At 40.9% G+C, this 25,253-nt stretch overlaps 1 protein-coding gene across 1 annotated transcript in view; it reads right to left on the minus strand.

Moving 5' to 3' along the window:
* Positions 1-11,611: 11,611 nt before the first annotated feature.
* ythdf2 (YTH N6-methyladenosine RNA binding protein F2) overlaps positions 11,612-25,253 on the minus strand; it is a 37,633-nt gene continuing 23,991 nt past the window's right edge. Inside the window, exon 5 of the mRNA XM_059954716.1 lies at positions 11,612-12,515. Coding sequence (XP_059810699.1) covers positions 12,492-12,515 — 24 coding nt within the window. The 3' untranslated portion in view covers positions 11,612-12,491. The remainder of the gene's footprint in view (positions 12,516-25,253) is intronic.

The raw sequence follows: 25,253 nt of genomic DNA on the forward strand, positions 1-25,253 counted from the left end.
GATTATTCTGTTTGTCTCCGCTCTCCCCACCGACAAACCTTTCTTTCACCTAGGGGGTGGGTGCCTTACGCAGAGAGTTCCGTTCTTTCCTTCGATGGCCACATAGCATGCAGCTTCGAACCGAGAGCAAAATAATTCTCATGAGCGATTTTGTAGCAAACAGCCAAGTTTAGCCGCAAACTTTGCTCGCCGCTTCCTCTCCCAGGGAGTGAATGGAGCGCGTCGCTGCCTTCGCCAGGACAACGGCAATGCCAGTCTGGCTCCGAAAAGAGGAAATAATGTCTGTCTGCTTGTCTAAAAGAAAAGTAACGTTAATATCAACAGCGTGTTTTCTCGTGCCTCCTGGCATAGGGACCCTTCCCAGAATTCAGAGGCTCCTAGTCACCTGTGGCACCTCGAGCAGGAAGGGAAACGGCGGCTCAGTCAGTTCCATCTTTGTCGGAATGCGCCCAAGCTCTGGATAACTTTTAAAACGTTTCGAGAGAGTGTGTGCGATAACTCAAAGCCGCGTCAAAACAAAAAAAAAGCAATGTACAATTCCCCTCCCCCACCTCGCCCCATTCTTTCCAAACTCTTTTTCCCAGGACAGCCACCCCACGCTTCCCAAGCGCCGAGGGTCCAGGTATATGCGCCCTGACGAGGAGATATAGATTCCTATATTTACAGTCTTGCTGATTTAACAGTCAGAGGGTTCCGGCGTTCTTCATTCAGGGTCACAGCATCGAAAACCTGGAACTGCCGAAGTATTTTCACCAGAAGAACTGAGGCACTTTAAACAGAATCAGGTTTAATATCACTGGCACAGGTTGCGAAATTTGTTGTTTTGCCGCAGCGGTACATTGCGATACATAATTATAAAAACTACAAATTACATTAGCACGTATATATTAAAAATAAATGAGTGCAAACAAAGGAGAAAAAAGTACAGAGGTTCATTGTCCGTTCAAAAATCTGATGGCAGACGGGAAGAATCTATTCCCAAAACACTGAGTGTGTGTCTTCAGGCTCCTGCACTTCCTCCCTGATGGTAGCAATGAGAAGAGGGCATGTCCTGGCCCATGGGGTCCTTTATGACGGATGCCGCCTTGTCCTCGACCTTGACTCGCCACTGCTTTCGGAAGAACGGTTAGGCCCATAGCTTTGCCAATGACGCCAGACTAGAGAAAAATAAAGGAGAATTTGCCAAAGAGAGCTGGGACCAGAACTCCAATCCCCACCGCCCCCACCGCGGTGTGCTGGCTCCTACCGAGGCAGCGCTCCCAGATGAACACCTCATCCCAGCGATGTCACTTCCATCAAAAGCAGCCACTTCGAATGGACTCTGGCAGCGTCAACCCAGGTTTGTTTCTGCTGGTCACTTTCTGATTCTCTGCCACAGGCCTATCCTGTGTGGGCTAACAATTTAGAAGTTAGTTTTGCAAATTGATGAACCTAGGAAAGGGGGGAAGCTCATTGCTTTTGCCAGAGGCAACAGAACACCTTGAAATAAAGTGATGAACCGTGATGAAGGGTCTCGGCCCGAAACGTTGACTGCTCATTTCAACGGATGCTGCCTGACCCGCTGAGTTCCTCCAGCTTTTGTACGTATTCATTTCCATAGAAGCTGCCTGAGCTGCTCCAGCGTTTTGCGTGTGTTGCTCTGGATTTCCAGCATCTGCAGAAGCTCTGGTGTTTTTGCTGAGGGGGAGTACAGAGGATGCGGTCCCCTGTCAATTGTGCACAACAATCTCTGACGTCACGTTGATTGTCGAGCTGATCCTATTACGTCACTCATTCGCTGCATTACAAGATTAATTACTTCCCAAATATATCATGATATTTAATTGGCATAAGTTTAATGAATGAGGAGAAATTAAGGAGACTGGGACTATACTCTCACGAGTATTGGAGAATGATTCAAATTTACAGTATTCTTAAGAGTGTTGCTAGAAAGTCGAAAATCAATCCGGTTGTCCTGATTAAATTTAGATTCAGTAGCAGAGAATCCCGAATCCACAGAGAGGAGATTCCATTTCAACTTTCTAAACTACATAAAATTACTGTTTACGACATATATTTAAATGTGAATGCGATACCTGAATGAAGGAAATAATGCAATACTCACCTTTCAAAATTGAGGAGAGCTAGGCTCAACAATACGTATAATGGCGAAGCATTTAATATATTAAATGTTGGTATGTGGCGGAGCGAGGGTCTCTTAATGACTGTAATTTTTGTTTGCATGCATAGTTATTGCTTTCCGTCATTCCTCTCCCATAAAAATCCTGACGGATTCTTCTCGATGGTGTTAAAAGACGGGAGATGCAGGCGGTCACAAATCGGAAAGTTAGGGTGCAGCCCCCTCTGGCGACCGAAATGAAGCGTCGCCACGTGCTCTTTTCTAATCAGTCGTTTCCGATATTTAGTCCTTAATTTGATCAGAAGTAAGTTCTTTGTTAAGTTTACAATGCCTTAACAGATTTATTCAAGTAGTACCACTTGTCTTATTCCTCTACCACAGCACTGCATTTTTTTCCCTTTTCAAGAATGTATCTAATTCCGGGGACGTAAGGAGTTTACGTCAGTACAAGTTCCCGTTAAATATCATTTCCCGGAGGCAGTACAGTATGTGGGACAGTTAAAAATAAACTGCTGGAGGAACTCAGTGGGCCAGGAAGTACCTGTGAAGGGAAATGGATAGCCGACCCTCCACCTGGACTACGGTAAGTGAGATTTTTGGACCAACTGGGGACATGGAGTGTGCTGACTACCTGCCACACGGCAGTACATTGCAGAATGCCGCCCCGTGAGTTTCATAAGAGTGAGGCGTTTGGAAAGACTAATCAGTGTAGGACTTTCAGAGTGAACATTAGGGCTCCAGGGTATGCTGTAGACCAGAGAGAGAGCCAAGTACACCGGGTGGTTTGCAGAAAGTAGCATCGCAGGTAGGCAGGCGGTGAAGGCGGCTTTTGGCGCGTGTTAAGTGGAATAATTCTCTGTAACCCCTCATTGACACAAGATATTCTGCAGATACTGGAAATCTAAAGCAACACACACAAAACACTGGAGGAACTCAGCAGGTCAGGCAGCACCTATGGAGAGGAATAAACAGTCGGCTGAATTTCTCCAGCATTTTCTGTGCGTTGTCTATTCGTGGAGTCTGAATTACCAACATTTATGAAGGACCTCAGTATGTTAAAGGCGCCATCAAGGTTACCAATGAAATACAGTGGCCTCAAGGTCCATTACACCAAAACATCTTCTAAGTGCCAGTCACCCAACACTGGGTGTCCCGTGGGTGACAGAGCGGAGTACTATTCACTCACAAGTGTAACAGGTAAGTGTTCCATGGGTGGCAGAACGGAGGCCATTCACCCAAAATAATGGTGTGTTAGAGCGATTTTTGGGTTTAGGATATTTACATTTAGCAACTGACTTTGGTTACCAGTCTTCACATATAAAAATGTATTGTGGATTTAATTTGGAGTGCAGCTCCGAACAACGGGTTCCTAAAATCCATGATCCCAGACAATGCTGATTAAGATTCATTTGGATGTCTGTGGCTTGGGTGCGAATCGAGAGGTATGAACGTTGTATGTAGTTTCAAAGAAAGCATTTGCCATACGTTGTAACACTCACAAATTCTGCTGGAGGGACTCAGCAGGCCAGGCAGCATCTATGGAAAAAAGCACAGTCAACATTTCAGGCCGAGACCCTTTGGCAGGACTGAGAAAAAAAGATGAGGAGTTAGATTTAAAAGGTGAGGGAAGGGAGAGAGAGAGAGAAACACAATGTCACTCCGCCCCCACATTTACTCATCTTTTTTTTCCCTCCAGTCCTGCCGAAGTGTCTCAGTCCGAAACATCGACAGTACTTTTTCCCATAGATGCTTCCTGCGCTGCTGAGTTCCTCCAGCAGATTTTGTGCGCGTTGCTTGGAATTCCAGCATCTGCAGATTTTCTCCTGTTCATTCATTGTAAATGTGGCATCCTTTGATGCTTGGCACATAAAATATCGGGCCTGAAGTGTTTCCACATGATGCCTACTGTACTTTGTCTTGTCAAATAAAAAAGCCGCTTTGTATCTCCCGGTACTTTTCTCCAGTGACTTCACTCACGCAACAATAGGGCGACAGAGCAGAGTATCATCCATTCACCCAATGTAATGAATGTCTCCTGGGTGACAAGACAGAGGCCATTCACCCAACATAATCTGCATGGAGGTCAGTCACCAGTGATGTGCCTCAGGGATCTGTTCTGGGACCCTTACTCTTCGTGATTTTTATAAATGACCTGGATGAGGAAGTGGAAGGATGGGTTAGTAAATTTGCTTATGACAAAGGTTGGGGGTGTTGTGGATAGTGTGGAGGGCTGTCAGAGGTTACGGTGGGACATTGATAGGATGCAAAACTGGGCTGAGAAGTGGCAGATGGAGTTCAACCCAGATAAGTATGAGGTGGTTCATTTTGGTAGGTCAAATATGATGTCAGAATATAGTATTAATGGTCAGACTCTTAGCAGTGTGTAGGTATAGAGGGGATGTTAGGGGTAGGTTTTTTATGCAGAGTGGTGAATGTGTGGAATGGGCTGCCTGCAACAGTGGTGGAGGCGGATACGATAGGGTCTTTTAAGAGACTTTTGGAGAGGTACATGGAGCTTAGTAAAATAGAGGGCTATGGTAACCCTAGTAATTTCTAAGGTAGAGACATGTTCAGTACAACTTTGTGGGCCGAACGGCCTGTATGTTTTCTATGTTTCTATAATAGGTGTCTCATGGGTGACAGAGTACTAAATTCTCCAGCTGCACATTTGATGATTATCCACAAGATTATGCATTTCCTCATCCCAGTGCTTGAGGGTCAACAGAAAATTAAGACATAGACTTAGCACCTGCTCAAAAACAGTGCCAAACACTGATTAATGAGTGCTGATCTCAGAAGGCCATGGTTCACACTACATTTGACACCTTGGCTATATAATCGAAACATACACTGCAGTGCTGCCCTGCTATCAAATCATGAAAGTAAGACCCACCTGTCATTGGGGGTGGGATAAACCGATCCAGTGAGATTATTTCAGTGATGTGAAGAGGAATATTCATCAACTCTGGCCAATAATTATTCTTCAGTCAACATCATGAAAACATACCTGGTTTGTATACGTGGGAGCATGCTGTGATCAAACTGGGTGCAGTCATTGTTAAAATACTTCAAGCTTCATGGAATATCCTAAGGTAGTAAAACAGTTTTCTTTTACTTCAAGAGTCAAGACTGTTTAATGCCATTTCCTGTATACAAGTGCAAATGAAATAATTGGTACTCCGGGTCCAATGCACCACAAAAAAAACGCAATAAGATTTTTAAAATTCTAATTAACACACGACATATGAATGCATCCGATAGCTTACATACATAGTCTGATTGCAGGCTTTTCCCACAGAGGCTGAGTGAGACTAGAACAAGGTCATGGGTTAAAGGTGAAAGGTAAAATGTTTAAGGGGACCGTTTTCATTCAGAGGGTGGCGAGAGTGTGGAACGAGCTGCCAGCACAAGTGGTGCATGCAGTGGCAATTGCAAGAGTTAAGAGAAATGTGGATAGGTACGTGGATGGGAGAGCTATGGTCCGTCTGTAGATCGACGGGATTAGGCAGATTAATGGTTTGGCACGGACTAGGTGAGTCACAGGATCTGTTTCTGTGCTGTAGTGTCCTATAACTCTGATTATATGGTCATAAAGTGATGCTAGGCACAGGTACGTCAAGTGACTGGCAGGAGCTAATTTAAGTTGCGATAGTTAGTGTGGTGGCGCCATTGATCAGCCTGGCCGACAGGGGCAAGCAACTGTTGTTCCTGGTGTGAAAGCTATGTCACCCACTTCCTGGTGAGAGTGGGACAAACTTAGTGGATAAATGGAATGCCATGTATATGCTACCACTGCAGTATTCCTGTTAACATATCTGCATTATTTCCAATTAGGTTATGAAGGTTCTCAACAGCTCTGGAGTGAGCAGGAAATGCAGGTATTCTTGGAGGAAAAATAAAAAAAACAAATAAAATCAGCCTGGCTTTGCTTATTTTATTATTCATCAACTCTTCCAGGCTAGTCAAATCTGTGAACATAAAACAGATATTGCATCATTCTCCGACTGAGATTCACTCAGGATTATTTATCTATTGGGATAGAGTGGGGAACGAGAATGTCAGTGGTGAGTGGAATGTGAGACCTTCCGGTCTTTCAGGCTGCGCCACCCACCAACCCCCAATTTAACCCTAGCCTAATCACGGGACAATTTACAATGACAATTAACCTACTAACGAGTACATCTTTGTACAGGAGGAGTAAACCCACACATTCCACGGGGTGAACGTCCAGACTCTCCTTACGGATAACATCAGAATTGAACTCCAACAGCCCGAGCTGCAATAGCATACAGTAACCGCTATGCTACCATGGCGCCCGATTCGCAGAGATGGAGGTATAGCGCCTGTTCACCTAACAGCAAAAACTTCACCTGTGTATGATGATTTCATCTTTAAGGTCGCCCTGCAATTGCCCAAAGCCTTCAGAACATTTAATGTTGCTGTCACTCGCTATTTAGCTTCAGAAACTTACTAATCAGGTTTTTCATTAATCTCGGTATAATCTGATCTATCACCCATAATAAATTTATCATTGCCCAGTGAGTTACATTCCAAATGCAACTTAATTTTATCTGTACATATACTGCTAAAAGGTCTAACACAAACATGAGGAACCGCACCTCATCTTCCGTCTGAACACAATGAAGCCTTCTGCACTTAATATCGAGTTCTACTTCAAGTAAATTGATTTGTCAGTATCAGTTATCCATTTGTGAGGCTGGCTCAGCTTGTTTATATACCCTGTTCCCCCAACCTCTATGAGAGCAGAGGACATTCTTAATCAGACCGACCAGGATGGCTTCTTGTTGATTTTACACCACACACATTCTTGTCAAATCTCATTCACTCATTGTCCAGGTAACTTTGTTTACAGCTTACCTTCAGTCATCCTGATACATTGCAACCCTTCCTTGCTGCAACTCTCCTCAACACCAACGAAGGGCAACCAAACTTTATTCAAAAGCTGTTCCTCTGCCCACAGATGCAGCCCGACCTCCTGAGTATTCCCTCCATGTTGTTCATGGACAATTCCAGAACTGAGAGGTTATAACCATGACCAAAAGCTGAACCAGCTGGGGTTCTTTCCTTCAGAAAAGCAGCTAAGAACTAACTAGATGGAAGCATTTTAAATTATGTGCATGGAGTATTTATAATACAGAAACAAGTTGTTTCATCCAACATAATAGGATTAAATGTAGTGAACAAGATGGCAAGAGTAACATCTTGATTAACTGAAGGTTATATTTCCCCAAGAATGAAGGTTTTAAGGGAAATTTCATGCATGAAAAGGGCTGGGCTAGAGACAATGGATCATTTGACACACTGGGAGCGAAGGCTCTTTATTATAGCAAAAATAACTTTATACCTCAAAGGTGCATGCCCTTGGATGTAATGGGGTTATAGGGAAAGATCCAAAGTCAAATACTCATCAATTAAGGAACACTGGTAATTACTGAAGAAAAGTAAGAAATTCAGGAGAACCCTGTGTAGAAGTGTGAGGGTGAGGGACACAGGCAGCACTTCAAGCCACATAACTGCTTGAACAGAATACATCAGCTGGCCTCAATGAGATAGTGTGAGAAATCAGGTGAAGTGTATTAACTGCTGATAGGCCAAAACCTGTTTCTAAAGGGGAGAATTCTGGATAATTCTAACTGTGGTTTGTTCAGAAGGCCACGGTAACATACACTATAAATATACTGCACTCCGCACTGAATAGCTCTGACAAGATCAACTTGAATCAGGTTCGGTTTACAAAAACATAACCACTGTCACAACTGCAGCATGTGCACTGTTGTGGCAGCACATCTTTGCAATGTGATCAGCTGTTGTAGACATGTCAGCAAATGAACATTTACGTAAGTAAATTACCCAAAGCTCTGTGACGGTAACACAGAGGGGTACATGCAGCACCATCAGCTATCAAACAGCACCAGAGACCTGCAGCAGTTTTAAGGAAATCAGTTTGTAGGCCATTTAAGCTACACTAAGTAGTCCATCTCCCATGACAATCCACTCAGGGACTTGAACCAAATGTAGGCTTCATGTGAATTGGAGTTAGAGGGCAGGAGTTAATTAGAGCAGTGTAGAGAAAATTCAGTCTTCTTTTTCAAGTCATACATTTCTACTTCCCTCTTTTTAAAAAACTTGATTTTACTTCGCATTTTAAACTGCAAACATTGCAACCATTTATAGACAAGGGATTCTGCAGATGCTGGAAATGCAAAGTATATACATAACGCTGGAGGAACTCAGGTGGTCAGGCAGCATCTATGGAATGAATGAATGAACAGTTGACGCTTGGGGCCAAGATCCCTTATCAGGTCTGGAAAAGAAGGGAAAGATGCCAGATTAAAAAGATGAGGGGAGGGAAAGGAGGACAAACAAACAGACATGGGCGAGTACACGTGAAGAGTCGGAGGATAGCAGAGATCGGAGGGGGACCATTTATAGAATGAAGTGAAACTGCCTGAGGATCTCCACTTTAGAGGGTGTCACAAAATTGAGAATGCAACTTTTAATGGATAGGATTACAACACAGGGAAATGCCCAGTTTTAATGCTTAGTATGCAGTAGGAGTTGCCCAACTAAATTATTGACTGCAGCAACACGTCTAACCTTGTAATAGCTGATGGCGATGATGGGCCTAAATGAGTTGATTGATCAATACAAAATACAGACTCCATCAAGCTTAATTTCCAGTTTGATTAAAGACACCATGTAAATTCTGGTTTCAAAGGTTCATTAAGTTCCTTTCCGGACCTTTATTACTATTTATAGGAGGAGTAGGATCAGCTCATTCAGCTTAGTGACCCTATCTACTATTCCTCAGTTTCAATTCTTGATTCTCTGCTGAACCCACAGGGAAGGACAGACAAAACACTAGTAACTCTCACTGGTCCAATTTCTGAATATCAGCCTGTTACAAAGCACCAGTTGGAAATAATGTGCTCAGCAAGATTTCCCTATTTACTCTCAAAAAGGTGTAAGCACTCCTTCCCTCTGTCTGCAGGTAGCCCCTGGGCAAGGTGTAGCACCTGCTTAGCCACTCCCCCTCCCACCACATCCAAGCAGGGTCACATGAAGCCATGTGAGCAGGTGGTGGATAGTCCAATGAGCAATTGGTGCATATCAGAAATCTTGACCATGTGACCTCTGACAGCCAGACAATCTGAGTATCAATAATGGCCGGGGTCACCTGGCTTGTAAAGACACTGCCCAGAAGGTGGCAACAGCAAACCACTCAAGTGGAAAAATTTGCCAAGAGTGGGGATGGTCATGGAAAGACCATGATTGCCCATGTCATGACACAACACATAACAAATGAACTCTCACAAAGTGATCCCTTCAATCTGTTAAGTATGGTAGTAGTAGAAAAACTTGGTCAACACATCTTACCCCTTAAAATTATAACCATAGTCTTCTGTACTAACATCTTGGTTATTATCTTAATCACCAAATTTAAATGGATTTAGTTTGTGAAAGTAGTAAAAGAAACACTTCAGAACCCTTCCAAATTCAGCCAGTCTGGTGCAAGTCAGCCAACCCAGTCCCAGATAAGGAATTACCAAAATGAAGCTGGGAGCAACACATGAAAAGGCTAAAATCCAACCAGTAGGTTTCCAAACCAAGGCAACCCATTAACTCAAAGGAAGTAGGAACAGCATGGAAGAAAGAGTAAACGATGTTGCAACACAGCCTTGAGACAGGAAGAATTAGAACTCTGCAAGCCTTCCCCTCCCACCATCGCTGATGTATCAAGCGTAGAGTTAGTGATTGCAGCCCATTCCACCAGATGGCAGCACTTAGGTTCCTTACCTTCTCCTGTGGGCTGAGTTGGACTGTCTTCTGCCCGATGGGGAGTCAGAACTGTTTCAAAGCTGACAGCCAGATACTGTCAATGTGCATTGAAACACGGATTTCATTCTACTCCTGTCAATATCTGCGCCGCTTCCTCCCCTCCAGCTGTAGATTCCCTTGTTTGTTTTAATGTGGGTTAGAGATACTGCACAGATTAGGCCCTTTTAGCCACGTTGTCTGTCCAGCCACCTCCAATTCAACCCTAGCCTAATCACAGGACATTTTTATAGTGACCAATTAACATAGTAACAGAGGTCTTTGGACTGTGGGAGGGAACTGGAGCACCCAGAGGAAAGCCGCACATTTCACGTGGAGGACATGCAGACTCCTTACAGAAGATGATGTTGGATTTGTTCTGTTCACCTACCTTGTCACATTGAAACACACACTATTGCCCTACACATCCCATCCAATTAACCCTGCAGTCATACTAATCCTTAGGTCTCTGTCATAGAAGGAAGAACAACCGGGAATGAGACTTGCCAGGATTCACAGCTTCAATCCATTCCACTCAAAATTCCCTGATTGTCTTTGACAGTTCATCCTACTGACAGTCTGTATCGCTATTTGCAAAAGATAATAAAAAGCTTTTTTAAACAGTTGGTATTGATTTACAATTTAAAGGATATATTAAGTATAACAAATTTGTTGGAAATACTCTACTAGTGTCAATTTATTAAATATACATTGTACTGTATACACAATTAAGAGGGGTATAAATAGGGCAAATCCCATTGAGTCTGGGTGAGACAAGAACTAGAGGTCACGAGTTAAGAGTGAAAGATGAAATGTTTATGGGGAACTTCTTCACTCAGATGGTGGTGAAAATGTGGAATAAGCTGCGAACAGAAGTGGTGGATGAGGGGTCAATTTCAACATTTAAGAAATGTTTGGTAAGTACATGGAGGGCTGTTTCGAGTGAATGGGGCTGGGCAGAATAATAGTTCTCCATGGACTGGATGAGTTGAAGAGCCTATTTCTGTGTTGTAACTCTCTGCAGCCATGAAATGGCAAAACTCTCACCCTCTTTTCCACACCCCCCCCCCCCCCTCAAGACTGTACTCCTCACCCACACTCTAGGGGCAATTTAAATGGACAATTACCAACCCATGACTTTGGGATGGGAAACAATTGGAGCAGGTGGGTGAAACCTATGTGGTTACAAGGAGTACGTGCAAACTCCACACAGATAGTTGCTGGAATTGTGACATGCTACAACACAGCGCTACATCATTTTGCCAGCAATTTCACACAAACTGCTCCAGTGGAAAGAGCACATGAATAACCCCATCTTACTACTACAGATAGTGCCCCAGGTTTTTTAAAAACTATCAACTCAGAGAACATGGAGACTTTACGTAACATCTGAGCTGAACGATGCCACATTCAACAATGTGACACTCTCAATAAAGTACCGTATTAGTTTGACTAATCTGTTCCAGGAGCTGGAGATTTCACCATTCCCTTGACCTTTTGTATTCAAAGTGCAAGATCTTAGGATGGCAGAACTTAAATTTAACTGGATGGACACAGACTACATCAGATATGTATATAACATTCTCCTTAACCTCCACAATAGTCGTTTAGCAAATAACATTAAAACACCAGGAAGAATGAAACACCAAACAAAAATGCATTCAACGCATCCATTCTGCTGAACAGGATATCACATTTATTACTGAGAAGTGATTAATAATGAAGAAAGGGTAAGTTCCCAGTTTTTCCACTGTTGACGAGGATTGAAAAAAGATTCTAAGCAGTTTTTGTTTCTCAAAGTTCACTGTTTGAAAAATTCCTTACAGTATTTCTTTAGTCCAGTCTTCCTTTTTTTTAAAGGTTTTAGACATAACTGGTGGCAATTTTTATTTTAAACTTGCTCACATTAACTTTTGTCAAGAGTAACTTGCTTTTAATATTTTGAACGAAAGGCGGGACAAACACAAAAGTAACTGCTCTTCCCAGGAGCCTTTTTTTTAAAACAAAACAAGCAGCATTTTCAGTAAAATGAAGGGTGAGGTGGGGTGGGCAGTCCTCGAAAGCCTGAATGAAACAATTTAGGCTCCATAAATTAAACCGAGTTGGAGAAGGAATCTGTTCACACGTTGAACCCAGCTGGGTAATAATGTTGCGAAGCAACTGGTCTCTTCTCCATGGAACTGCATTTAAATGCAGCCCATGGACCATAAAAATGAAGAAATGATTCATTGTTTGAATATTTTTTTTAAACAAGGAAAACAAATGTACCACTTTATAAAGTCACAACTGATAATTGAGAAAGGATCCTTAAAACGTTTTGTTTCCCCACCTAGTTCTTGCTATTATTACCATAGTGCTACAGAAGAGGATTAAGTTTGACAACTACATGGCTGAAAGTCGTAGAATTCACTGAAAATGAAAGAGGGTGGGTGGGAAGGAAGGGGTGGAGAAGGGAATCTTCATTATCACTCAATTTCTTGACGAAAATTCAGGATATGACATTTAGGTCGACGTCACATTTCCAGAGACTGCAGCATTATTTGACACGACCTTGGCGTTCCTGTAAAAACAAGGAAAAGGTTCAATGTACAATTCTCTTGTTTCAGTGACAACAAATTAAACCAAGACATCAGTAAAGTCAACCCTTTGAATTAGGGACTCTGGGAAATTAGAATGTGGAATCCTCTCTTATAAATATCTGTTACTCGTGGAGCTTATAAAATGGAGAAGCACAGTAGTGTAGTGCTATTACAGTGCCAGCTGCTCAGGTTCAATTCCCACCGCTGCCTGTAAGGAGTTTGTACCCACGACAAAGTAGGTTTCCTCTGGGTGCTCCATTTCCTCCCAAATGCCAGGTAAGTTCATTAGTCACATTGGTATAACTGGGCAGCATGGGCTCGTTGGGCTGGAATCTCTAAACATACAAAAAAAAAATAAAGAGAAACAAGCTCCAAAAGCAACTATGACATTATTAGTTTGTATTTGCCATCAATGCACAGATGAAAGGAGAACTGGCTTTCGCTGAGTGTGAAGAGACAGCAATTAACTACATTGTTCTTCAACAGAATCAACACTTATAAAGACTGCACTGGAAGAACCTTTGGTTCTATTGATTGTCAACAAGAACCTAATAAAGCTGAAGCCTATTCTTCACTGTGGCAAATAATTAAAATCTGCTAACTGCCTACTTGTTAAAAGCAGTGTAAAATTGAGATTTCCATACCTGAAGTAACCCAGAATCACTGTGCAGCATGAATTATATTATGTGGGGGATTACTAGGAAATAAACAGTGGATCATGGACACTGGTCCACAATCTTAGAAGCCTGAAGCACTTCACATCCAAGTGAATTACATCCAAAGCACCACCTTGTAGAAAATAAAGACAACTAAATGCATACTTCAACAATCAAACACCAGCACCCAATTCATCTATTGTTTTGATTGTATCAAATAAGGGAAGAAATTTTGGCCAGGATAAGGATACAATAATTGCTCCTAATATCCAGAACTTGTGTGGGGCAGGCTACATGGTGAATGAGGTCATGAGGGTTAGAGGAGGCTTGAGAAAAATTAACTAGGGCTTAAAGTCCTCATTGCCATCAATGGCCCATGGTGGAAGTAGGTTGGAAATGCATCAGGTTTGATGCAATCTGGGTCTTATTCACACTTTAAGTTCAGTACTTTTGAGTTAGGGATAAACACCTGCAAGGTATACAAAAGCTAAAATATTAGAGGTTGAGAATAATGAAATATCAGTGCCCACACATACTGAACCTGTGAAAACAGATTACCAGCTCATACAATGAACAATTTATTCAATTTTTTTTTAAATTAAAGTCAGATTTATTTCTCACTACAAGCAGGTGATCACTATACCTTCTGTTATTCAGGACCAAGGCACATCCTTGGCTTGGCACTGATTGCTCAAGTTAATCAATAATTCTTCAGAATTTTGATTCAATGCTTTCATAAATAAATAAAATCAATCAGGTTCTGCACCTTTACCAGCAGACAACTGGGGTGCAGAGGGACACAGACACTCCAGCCACGTGGGGGAGGTTAGACAGACCCGAACATCTTATTTTTCATTAGAAAGCACATTTTGTAAACCTAAGCCCTCAGCAATGAGACAACACATGTCATTATATAATTAAATTTCTCTTTTCTGTCTCCCACACCACCACCAAAAGTAGCCATCAATTGGGCAAATATAGATAGTAAAAAAAAAGACAATTTTCTAGTGAAGTTCAAGAAAATCCCGGTTTTGCCAGACTAACCAGTAAAGCACTTCTTTAACCACAGGTTGACAAAAGCACAACTACAGTAATACTACCATTAATCATGGAAAATTACGACTTCCACCTCAAACCACCATTCCTCCCACTTCCATCAATGTCTTTCAAACTTTTAATTTTGCCCGAACATAACCAACTTTTAAATTTAATTATGAGTCATTGAACAAATAAGACATTTTACTTTCCTGCCTGACTTCCACCATCTTGGTTAGAAAGTGGAGATTTTTGGGAAATAACTTGGTAATAATTTTATATTCCCAGTAACAAGTCACAGATGGAATCCTACTCACCATTTGATGCTGTTAATTTAATGGATTGTGCACAAACATAAACCCCGTGAGGTTACCTCTGGGTTGCACTAAAAAATAATAATTTTAATGTAGCTCATTTCCCGTCTCCACCTGTGATCATCAAAGCGGATTCGGGATTCAAAGAAAGACAATCATTCATACAAGGCTATTTTCCTCATGCCTGCATTGGTACCAATGCACAAGCATAACCTGGCATTTACAGATCACACTTAAAAACAGTATCTTTCTGATCAGCATGTACTGATGCAAAGCCACGAGCAGTGAGAAAGGGCACAAATGTTTCAGTTTTTACATTTATCGTACATATACAATCACACTGTTTTGGAATTTAATGGACTCTGGTACAATTTCATAGCCACTAAAATCTAATTCATAGAAAATAGGTGCAGGAGTAGGCCATTCAGCCCTTCGAGCCTGCACCGCTATTCAGTATGATCATGGCTGATCATCCAATTCAGAACCCTGTACCTGCTTTCTCTCCATACCCCCGATCCCTTCAGCCACAAGGGCCATATCTAACTTCCTCTTAAATATAACCAATGAACTGGCCTCAACTGTTTCCTGTGGCAGAGAATTTCACAGATTCACCACTCGCTATGTGAAGAAGTTTTTCCTCATCTCGGTCCTAAAAGGCCTCCCCTTTATCCTTAAACTGTGACCCCTCGTTCTGGACATCCCCAACATCGGAAACAATCTTCCTGCATCTAGCCTGTCCAATCCCTTTAGAATTTTATACGTTTCAATAAGATCCCCCCTCAATCTTCTAAATTCCAGTGAGTATAAGCCTAGTCGATCCAGTCTTTCTTCATATGAAAATCCTGCCATCCCAGGAATCAATCTGGTGAACCTTCTCTGTACTCCCTCTATGGCAAGAATGTCTTTCCTCAGATTAGGGGACCAAAACTGCACACAATATTCTAGGTGCGGTCTCACCAAGGCCTTGTACAAATGCAGTAGAACCTCCCTGCTGCTGTACTCAAATCCTTTTGCTATGAATGCCAACATACCATTTGCCTTTTTCACCGCCTGCTGTACCTGCATGCCCACCTTCAGGTACACCTTCAAGAGCACAATATTTCCAAAAAGACTCAATATGCTCCAGAAGAGAAAGGAAGAAGCTGGTGAGGAAGTGGGTGATCAGAATCAGAATGAGCGCAGGAAGTAGGCATCCCATCTGCCACACCTTCATTGTTTTTCTGAAGGAGCTAATTAATTGGAAGCACTTGATCTTACACACTCTTTCACAATTTATTTCACAACTATATACCAGATTCCCTTCTAAAAGGTGTTATTGAATCAGTTTTCAAGGAAACTACATCATTAACAAATAGAGTAAAATAAAACATCAAGTTTGTCCTAATGTGTCCACATTCCCAGTTGTTATGCATTGATAAACCAGAAGAATATTTCAAAGATTCACAATACTCAAAATGAAGAAATTTCTTAACATCTCTATCCTCAATGACCAAAACTGGTTTTAGACACCTCATCCAAGGGAAATGTTAACTGTGCATCTACCAGATACAAAACACTTCCCTTACAAGAATCTACATGTTCTGTTTGTTCAATCTGCCAAACAATTTTCATACTTGTGCAAATTAGAAATTACAATATGCCAGTTATGATTTCACCAGGGCTCTACATCATCGAGTACGTTTCTACCTTTGTGCTCAAATTCTTTGGCCAAAACAGGAGTTGCATTCCTCATCACTAGCTCTATTTGCATGCTTACTGCTGGTGATTCATGAATAAGGATACTCAAGTTCCTATTGATACTAAACCCTGCAAGGTCATCATTGAAAAAAAATACACTCTCCCCCCACCCAAATTTGCCCCGACTTATTTTCCATCTGCACATCCTTGACCAACATCCATCCCAAACCCAGATGCAAAAAGAGGGTTGGGCATAGGGCTAGCTAGCAACCCCATCCTGTAAAAACAGTACTGAAATATCTACAGAAGCTCCAAAGACCTCATTCCTGGGAGGAAGGACATTGGCAAGCTTCTGTCTGCCCATTAGGGATGATGGGCTTAAGACGACAATGACAGCGTTGCCCATTCTTAATCATTTATACTTGAAACTTCTTTAGCTCCACCTCACAGCTCATTATCACCTGACTTCATACTAAACTTAATTTTGCACTTGAGCCTCTGATCCAAATAACTGAAATTTGAACAGCTGGGTTCCCAGTACCAATCCCTATAGCATTCCCTTAGTCACAGCTTCCCAACATGAAAATTACACTGTTATTCCTGCTTTGCTCTCTTTACTAACCTTATTTTGCCCTTAACAAGCACATGCGTTGTCCTAAAATCCAAAGACATGTCAACTGTTTTGTTCTTATCCATTCTGCTAATAACAATCTCCAAACATTGTTCATCTCATAAATCCACCTTTACACTGCCCAGTCATTATTACTTTTCTAAGTATGCTGTAACAACATTTTTAGAAAAGGCATTTGGACAGGTGCATGGACAGGAAAGATTTAGAGCAGGGGTTCCCCAACCCCTTATTTAATGGTATTGGTCCATTGCATAAAAAAGGTTGGAAGCTCCTGGACAAGATGTAAATAGGATTATTCAGATAGAGAGCTTGATTTCCATGGACAAGTTGTACCAATAGGCCTATCACCATGCTGCACAATTCTACAGCTTAATGTGAAAATGAGAAAACAGGCTAAATTTACAGATTAAAATACAGAACGAGCTCTCCACAAAATGATTTTGAAAGCAAAAAGAAAACTAATAACTGGAAATCCTAAGATATTTCCATTCTATTTACAAATCTTACCTACTCAAAGTTGGTGGCACTATGCAATTTTTATTTTTGTTTCTAAAGTGTTCAACAGTCCTAGATGAATTAATAGTTCCAATTTACAATAACTAGAACTTTTTAAAAAAAATATATTCTTATACACAAAGGATGTGTGTAACAGATTGTACCTGTACTGTGCACTGCATAATGCAAACTATGTCAAATGCAAACATTTATGTTTCCCGAACCCTGGATATAAATTCATGCAAATTACAAAAGCAATCCAAATAAATCTCAAAACTGCCAGAACTTTCCAAGATATCCAAAGTTTTTTTAATCTAAAGTGTTTGCTTATTTCCCCCCACTTATAGAAGCTTAGGGGGAAACCTGTACTCTTTCATGCTGAAGTACCAACATTCCCACAAATTTCTCTCCATAAAAACTATTCCTCTTATTTCAAAGGCAAAATCCTTCGATAATAGCAGTATTAGCAAAACGGTTAATACAACAGATTGATTTTGGGGAAGGGAAATAGATGCTTGATTTCTAGTTTATATAATCCTTAAAATTTTGTAAGTATGTGCTGTAGATGACTGTGGCTATTTATTTGTGCAACAGCATTTACAGCTTAAACACTAAAGATAAAAAAGGGGAGAAAAAAATTTCCTCAGTTGTTAAACTTAATTCATTTTTTCCACTCATCAATTTTGTTTGCAGCAGAGAATATATTTGTAGCAGAAAATGCAGAGAGAATAAATGATAGTGCAAAAAAAAATCATGTTTCTGGATTTGATCCACTTTTTCCATTCCATTTTCCTTCCACTGCCACTCTATACTTGCTATATATGCTACTTGGAGTCAAATTATCTACCCAAATCAGTATTTGCAGTTAGGGCTTTCACACTGGTCAAATGCTAACTTTCTTACACACACACACACACACATCAGAAATGCAAGCCTAGCTCATCCAAACTTAACACGAAATCCTTTCAGCTACCCCGAAAGAGAAAGGATAAGGAAGTCCACAATACTAGTTCTTCCAAAAGGTTAATTTGCAGTGTTCATCTACCAAAATAAAATGACCAACATGAAAAATGAAGAACTGGCATTTACAAAAAATAATGGGCCAGTGGTAGTGTAGCAGTTAGAGCGACACCATTACAGCTTGGAGTGAATTCCAATGTCATCTGCAAGGAGTTTGTACACCCTCCCCATGGAATGCATGTGTTTTCGCTGGGTGCTCCAGTTTCCTCCCACAATCCAAAGATGTACCCATTGGTAGGTTAAATGGTTGCTGTAAGCTGTCCCGTCATTAGGCTAGGGTTAAATCAGGGGATGCTGGCCAGCATGGTTCAAAGGCCCAGAAGGGCCAGTTCCACGCTTGTCTCAATAAATAACAATCTTAAGATGTTCAGCTGAACAAAGAATTAAGAAAATAAAGTAGAAAATATTTTAAAATGCCTTAGCATATTTCTATCAACATTAGCATTTGTTTAATCTACACGATGATCTAATGAGGCACTCTTTTGGGATCATGAATGATTTGTTTCCATTGAAGTTGTTTATGCTCTGAGGTGCCTGATGAAGCAACATGGGATCTGTAGCTTCTGCTATGGGTACAGTAGTGTGCAAAAGTCCTTGGCACATATATACAGCTCGGGTGCCTAAGACTTCTGCATAGTACTATATTTGTCAATGTGGAGCAGAGAGCCAGTTTGCAAGTCTGGTGAGAGAACAAGATGTTGGGAATGGCAGGGTGGAACGTTGTGAGAGGGATGTAGGATAGGTGGCAGAGGAATGCCAGAGGCAGGGAATGCCACAGCTGCATTCATGCCTAGTCCAGAGAAACCACTAGGCAAGGTCATTTGATTCTAAGCAAATGGTTTATTGATTACAGAATGTCTCTCTGGTGCTTCCCACTCCGTCCCCTCGGCCTTCCCCCTTTTCCAGCCATGATTCCCCTCTCCCTGCCCCCCCCTCCCACTCTCAGACCACAATAAAGACCCACATCAGAATCAGGTTTATCAATCACATGTCATGAAATTCTTTTTTTTGCAGTAGCAGTACAATACATAAAATTACCACAGTACTGTGCAAAAATCTTAAGGTGTGCGTGTGTGTATGCATGCGTGTGTGAGAGAGAGAGAGAGAGATTTAAGATTTTTGCACAGTACTATACATGACAGGCCAAGCAAGTGGTAATTTGGGAGGCAATGACCTCCTTCATTTATACCGGGCTTTTGTGTGCTCCAGAAAAATTAACAGAAATCAATGTCACCCAAATGATTCTCCTCCACTTTAAGCAGTCATGGACCATTTGAATGATTGTGGATATTACATATTTTTCAATATTTTTTGCTGTTTGCTTTCTTCAAGCTATAGAGCTCAAATGTTTTGGCAATATGGTGTTTGGCATATAAATAATAATAGTTTAACCATTCAAGTAATTTCAGTTAATTAAGGCATTAGTACTGAGGAGAGAACTCCAATGACAGTTTTGTCACTGGATGTGCACAATTTACAGACAATATTAAAACACATTGTTTTGTGGTACCCTGTACCTCAGCATCAGAAGCTCTGATTTCTGCCTTTTGGGTGAGGTGGGGGTTTGAGAATTTAATCTTGAAGCACACTTTTCTACTGATTCTCTGATAGTGGTTCATTAAGATTTGCTTCCTTTGAGAAGTGTGTGGGGAAACTAAATGTCTACTTCCCCTTCACTGATCTGTACTGTACAGTGTGGGAAAGTTACTAACCATCAGTCTTATGAAAGTGAATGAGTTAACATGACTGAGCTCAGCCTCAGGTTTAATATCACTGGTATATAAATATTAAGGCAGTGTTCACTGTCCATTCAGAAATCTGATGAAGGACAGAATGAACACATATGCAGATGTTTGTTCCAAGTTGAGGTGGCCTTTGTTTTATAAAGTTAATGAAAGATGAAGCAACTTCCTGTTTGTCCTATAAATTCAGAGAAAGATTTTGTTTTGAAAGTGCAGTTATATGGCCAGAAATACTGAAAGGATTGGGGTAACAATGTTGCATTTTTCAAGCTCAGTTTACATAGATTCCATTTTGATGTGCTGGCTATAATCATGGCCGGCATACCATTATGAAACAAATATACAAGATGGAATGAATCTCAGTAACCAAGTACAAGATGCTTCCACATTTCCTCTAAATTAGAGAAAGCTTCTGAGGTCAAAAAAAAAAGGTCAGGCATAGTTACCCACGCTTCTTGGAGTTAATGCAATGACTTTCATCTATTAATCTGTACATGGATGGAATTCCCAATGCAATTCAGGGTGCAACTCTGACCATGAAGAGGTGTTTAGTAGATGCTGGCAATGACATGGCCAGTGGCAGTCATCACACATCTCAGCAGTTCACTGAGATACATTCTGCAGCTGTGAGAGCTGAGATGTGTATCTGAAGTTTCTCTCTGACAAATTTTAGAACTTCAAAAAAAAACCTGATGACGAGAAGCATTGCCCACCTGTGCAACGAAGGGTTAAAATAAAAGCCAGTAGACCAACTGCAAAGGCAGTTTGAGCCAGTACTTTATTCCTTCATGCCAAGGCTGTTGATCCTTCATTTTGACTCCATAGAATGATGACCAAGCCCTGGCAGCAACACAGTCAAATCCCCATAATTCTATACCCGTATTTCCTATTCTTGGTTTAAAATTGTTTGATTATTGTGGGCTTGAAAATTTGGAAAGCATTGCCACCATCCCAGCCCAAAGTAGTTCAGGTTGGAAGGTTAAAATGTAGGTAGGTATACGGGAACATGTGGAAACTGGTGAAAATAAAGTATTAATGCAGGATTATTGTAAATGGATGGTTGACGGCTAGCACAGGCTTGGTGTGCTGAAAAGCCCAATTCAGTGCATTATCTATCTTCAGAGGGTAGAATCATAAAGTAATCAAGTAACAGAGCGGCCCAAAGAACTCAAAGATACTACTAAATTAATCAGCCTAGCTAGCTCACCACCTAACAGTATATCATTTGGCCAGAATTATACTGTTTTGGTTAATAAACTGGAACTGGTTGATTAAGTAGTTAATTGCTCTGATGTGTTGCAACAATCAATTCCAGCAGTCCTACCATGAAACAGAACTGAAATTCTATTGGTGGTTATACCAATCACATCCAAATTGTGCATGCCTTTTTGGGTGATAACAACAAAGGTTCTAACCAGCAAGGCAGTTTCATCGTGGATAGACTTCAGATGTACGATCCTGGGCAGGATTTACAATAGACTGCCTGAGAAGGTTCTGAAAACAGAAATGAAGGAACAAAATGCTGGAAACACTCAGCAGGTTAGGCAGCATTTGTGAAACAAAAACCAGAGCTAATACTTCAAAGATCCATTGTCAGAATTCATTACTTTCATTCTCAGCTGGTGGAAACAGATCGATTAAGTTGAGAAATAAACTTTTATTTGAAAAAGCAAGTACACTCATGACAAACTTACATTAACCCCATATTACAGAGCACAACACTATATCTGAACATTCAACAGTTTCCTGATTCAGTTGCATGGCATTGGAGGATATTGCAAGGCTTACCAACCTGATCTTAGAACTTGTTTATTTCCAGCAAAAATTATACTCGTTACGAACCTGATTTGTGTTGGTATGCAAATAAAATGAGCTAGGGATATACTAAAGATGCACACCAAACTACAGGATAGACAAATAGGTGAAAGGAGGAAATGGAGTTCATCAGAATAAAGGTATTATAACAATCTACAACACAACCAATACAATGTACAGCAAACTATTTGCAAAGGAGTTGAGTTTTATTACTTCCTGCACTTGTAGTTCCTTCTTTACACATTAACTGCATTACTCAATTTACGACTCAATTTCCAGTTCCTGTCTTCCAGGTGAAGTTTCCATTAACAAATGCAACCCTCACTAAAAATCTATCGAACCTCACTCAGCATTCCATATCCATCCATAGGCAAACAGGCATTTTTCTGGATCCACAACTGACTCTCTGAGCTTGATTTTTGGTTCTTTGGGCCACGGAACACCAGATCAAATGAAGGGGAGCAATACAGATGAAAAAGTATGGGGAATTCCAAACCGTGGGCTTAGATTACCTAGTCAAGCATAAACTATCAAGAAAGTTCTGAAGGCTGTGCAATGAGTTTGTTTTAAAAATAAAACTTACCCAAATGCTGCCCAGGAATCTTGAAATCTAACCAATGTGAATAATAAATGTTTTCAGATTGATTACCAAGGATCAATGCCTCCAGACTTCTAGAAACATTAATGGCTATCCTTAACAATTCATTGTAAATGTTTTTACAATGTTAATTACACCTTTATAACTGAACTATTTAAGAAATGCTGAAAACTGTTCAACATTCTTAGGAATGAGTGTTGACTCAACTGTGGGAGAAGTATTTGTTTGCAAACACAAAGCATTCTGCAGATGCTGACAAACTAGAGTAACACACAAAATACTGGAAGATCTCAGCACGTCAGGCAGTATCTATGGAGGGGTATAAACAGTCAATGTTTACAGACAAGACCCTTGATCAGGACTGGAAAAGGGGGCAGAAGTCAGATAAAGGTGGGGGAAGGGAAGGAGTGCAAGTTGGCGAGAGATTGGTGAGACCAGGTAGGCTATAGGGGAACGGGAAGGAGGGGGAGAACCAGAGGCAGCTGAGGAAGAGAATGTGTGAGAGGGTAACCAGAATGTGGAATGGGAGAAAGAGAGAGAAAAAAAAGGGGGGGGGGTGGAGAGGAGATAGTAATTACTGGGTTAGAGGAATTAACGTTGATGCCATCAGGTTGGAGGCTATTCAGACAGAATGAGGTATTGCTCCTTTATCCTGCGCTCAGCCTTGTCATGGCAGTAGAGGAACCCACGGTCAAATATCAAAATTGGAACGGCAATTTGAATTGAAAAGGATAGCCACAAGATCCTGACCCAAGTAGGATCAGGTGACAGAGCAGGTGTGCAACACTATTGCACAATCTTAATGAACTCTGAACATGTCTGCGCCAAACTCTGAATGGGTTTCTTATTCATCACTCTACATTCACAACTCCTAGTATTTGTTTATCAGACAAACATATGTAGAAGTGGTTTTAAAGTTGCTCTGGGTTTCGAAACAGTAACAGCAACATGTCTGCAATGTGTACTCTTAAGGAAGCTTAACTTGTGTGCTGTCTCCTCTTGTGGATGTGGATAATCCCACAGCACTATGAAAAGCAGGTGACTTCTCCCCACTGTCATGCCCAAAGCTCATTTTACCAGCATCAAAACCGATTAGTCATGGGAACTCATGCACAATTTTATCGATTCTTGCCTAAGCTATTTTAATTGGCTACAGGAAGGGTGAGAAAATGGAAGTTGCCATTAAGCGCAAACCTCTCATTTTAATCCTTTTCCCAAACAACTAAATTGTTATGTTTGTGCAGACAGCGACAATCTAGATACATAAAGTATCCAGGAAATTAATGGGATTAGTGCTTTATTGAGTATATAACAGAGAGCCTATAACATCCACTTGAGCAGTGCTTATGTTTCACACAGCATACAATCTAATTCCCAAAATATTTTGCCTAATCCTTTCACCTGATCCTTCAAATGTTTCCTCCTGTGCTGCTCACCTCCAGCTAAGCAACATGGAAATAATTTTCACATTCTTACTAACTACAAATTAAGAAAGACCATTTGGCCCATCAAGACTGGTCAGCCACTTAATCAAGGCTGAAGTTTTAGAACTTCCTCAACCCCATTCTCCCCCAACCTGTGACCTTACTCTATCTTACGAGAATGAACCTGGGAATGAAAGGGTTAGCATATAAACAGCGTTTTGATGGCTGTGGACCCATATTCAATGGAATTTAGAAGAACAAGGGAGGGATCTGATTGAATTGAAAACCACCAAATACTGGAAGGTATAGACAAGGTGGAGAGGACACAGCGAAGTATGACCCAAATTCCCAATGGATTTATTATTCATTATTATGCATTGACAACTCCTGGTTTTGATCATGACCACAAATAGACACGTTCACCTTTCCCATCCTATTATAGTTTCACTTAGCTGCTTCCCACCAAAACAGACCTCAAAGTCTCAAAGATAATTAGAAAGGAGGCTCGCAAGATGTTTGTGACTACACACATACCAAACACACAGATGCACCTCAATGGGCAGACTATGACAGCAGATGATTTTAACTTGACTAGAGTGAATAAATAATGAAGAGAATGAACTGAATAGAACTGCATTCAAGGATCAAGGATGGGGAATTGTGTGAAGATGAAATGATAAAAAAAACTTCAGCAGGTCATCCTTAAACAAGAGGTTCCACCAAAGAATACAACCAAAAGAGAAATTTGGAACTTTCAGCATCTAAAACAATGTCTTAAGCAGGGGGCAACAAAGAGTGGTTAACAGGAATGAGTATACTGGAGCTTGAAAATTTTCTAGGCAGTAGTTTAATCAAAAGTTATAGAACCAAATAAGATATATTTATTATGAACCCAACAGATAGCTTAAAATTAAGCTTAATTAACTTCTTTTCCTAAGATGTTAGTCATAGACTCTGCAATAATTGTATACACATTTCTTTGAGAAGCAAGACAAAAGCGGATTCAAAAAGCAGTCCTGAATGTAGGGTTAATGTCTCAAAAAGGTGGTATGAATCATTAAGGACCCTCACCATTCAAAACATGCCCTCTTCTCATTACTGCCATCAGGGAGGTGGTATGAGGCTAAAGACCCACACTCAGTGTTTTTGGAATACCTTCTTCACCTCTGCCATTAGATTTATGAAAGACCCATAAACCATGAACACTACCTCACCAACCCTTTTTTGCAGTAATTTTATTGTAACAGAATTTTTTTTTAAATGTCTTCTACCACACTGCTATCACAAGCCAACAAATTTCACGACATATATA

The sequence above is a fragment of the Hypanus sabinus genome, chromosome 30 (assembly GCF_030144855.1).
Source record: "Hypanus sabinus isolate sHypSab1 chromosome 30, sHypSab1.hap1, whole genome shotgun sequence".
Taxonomy (NCBI): Eukaryota; Metazoa; Chordata; class Chondrichthyes; order Myliobatiformes; family Dasyatidae; genus Hypanus; species Hypanus sabinus.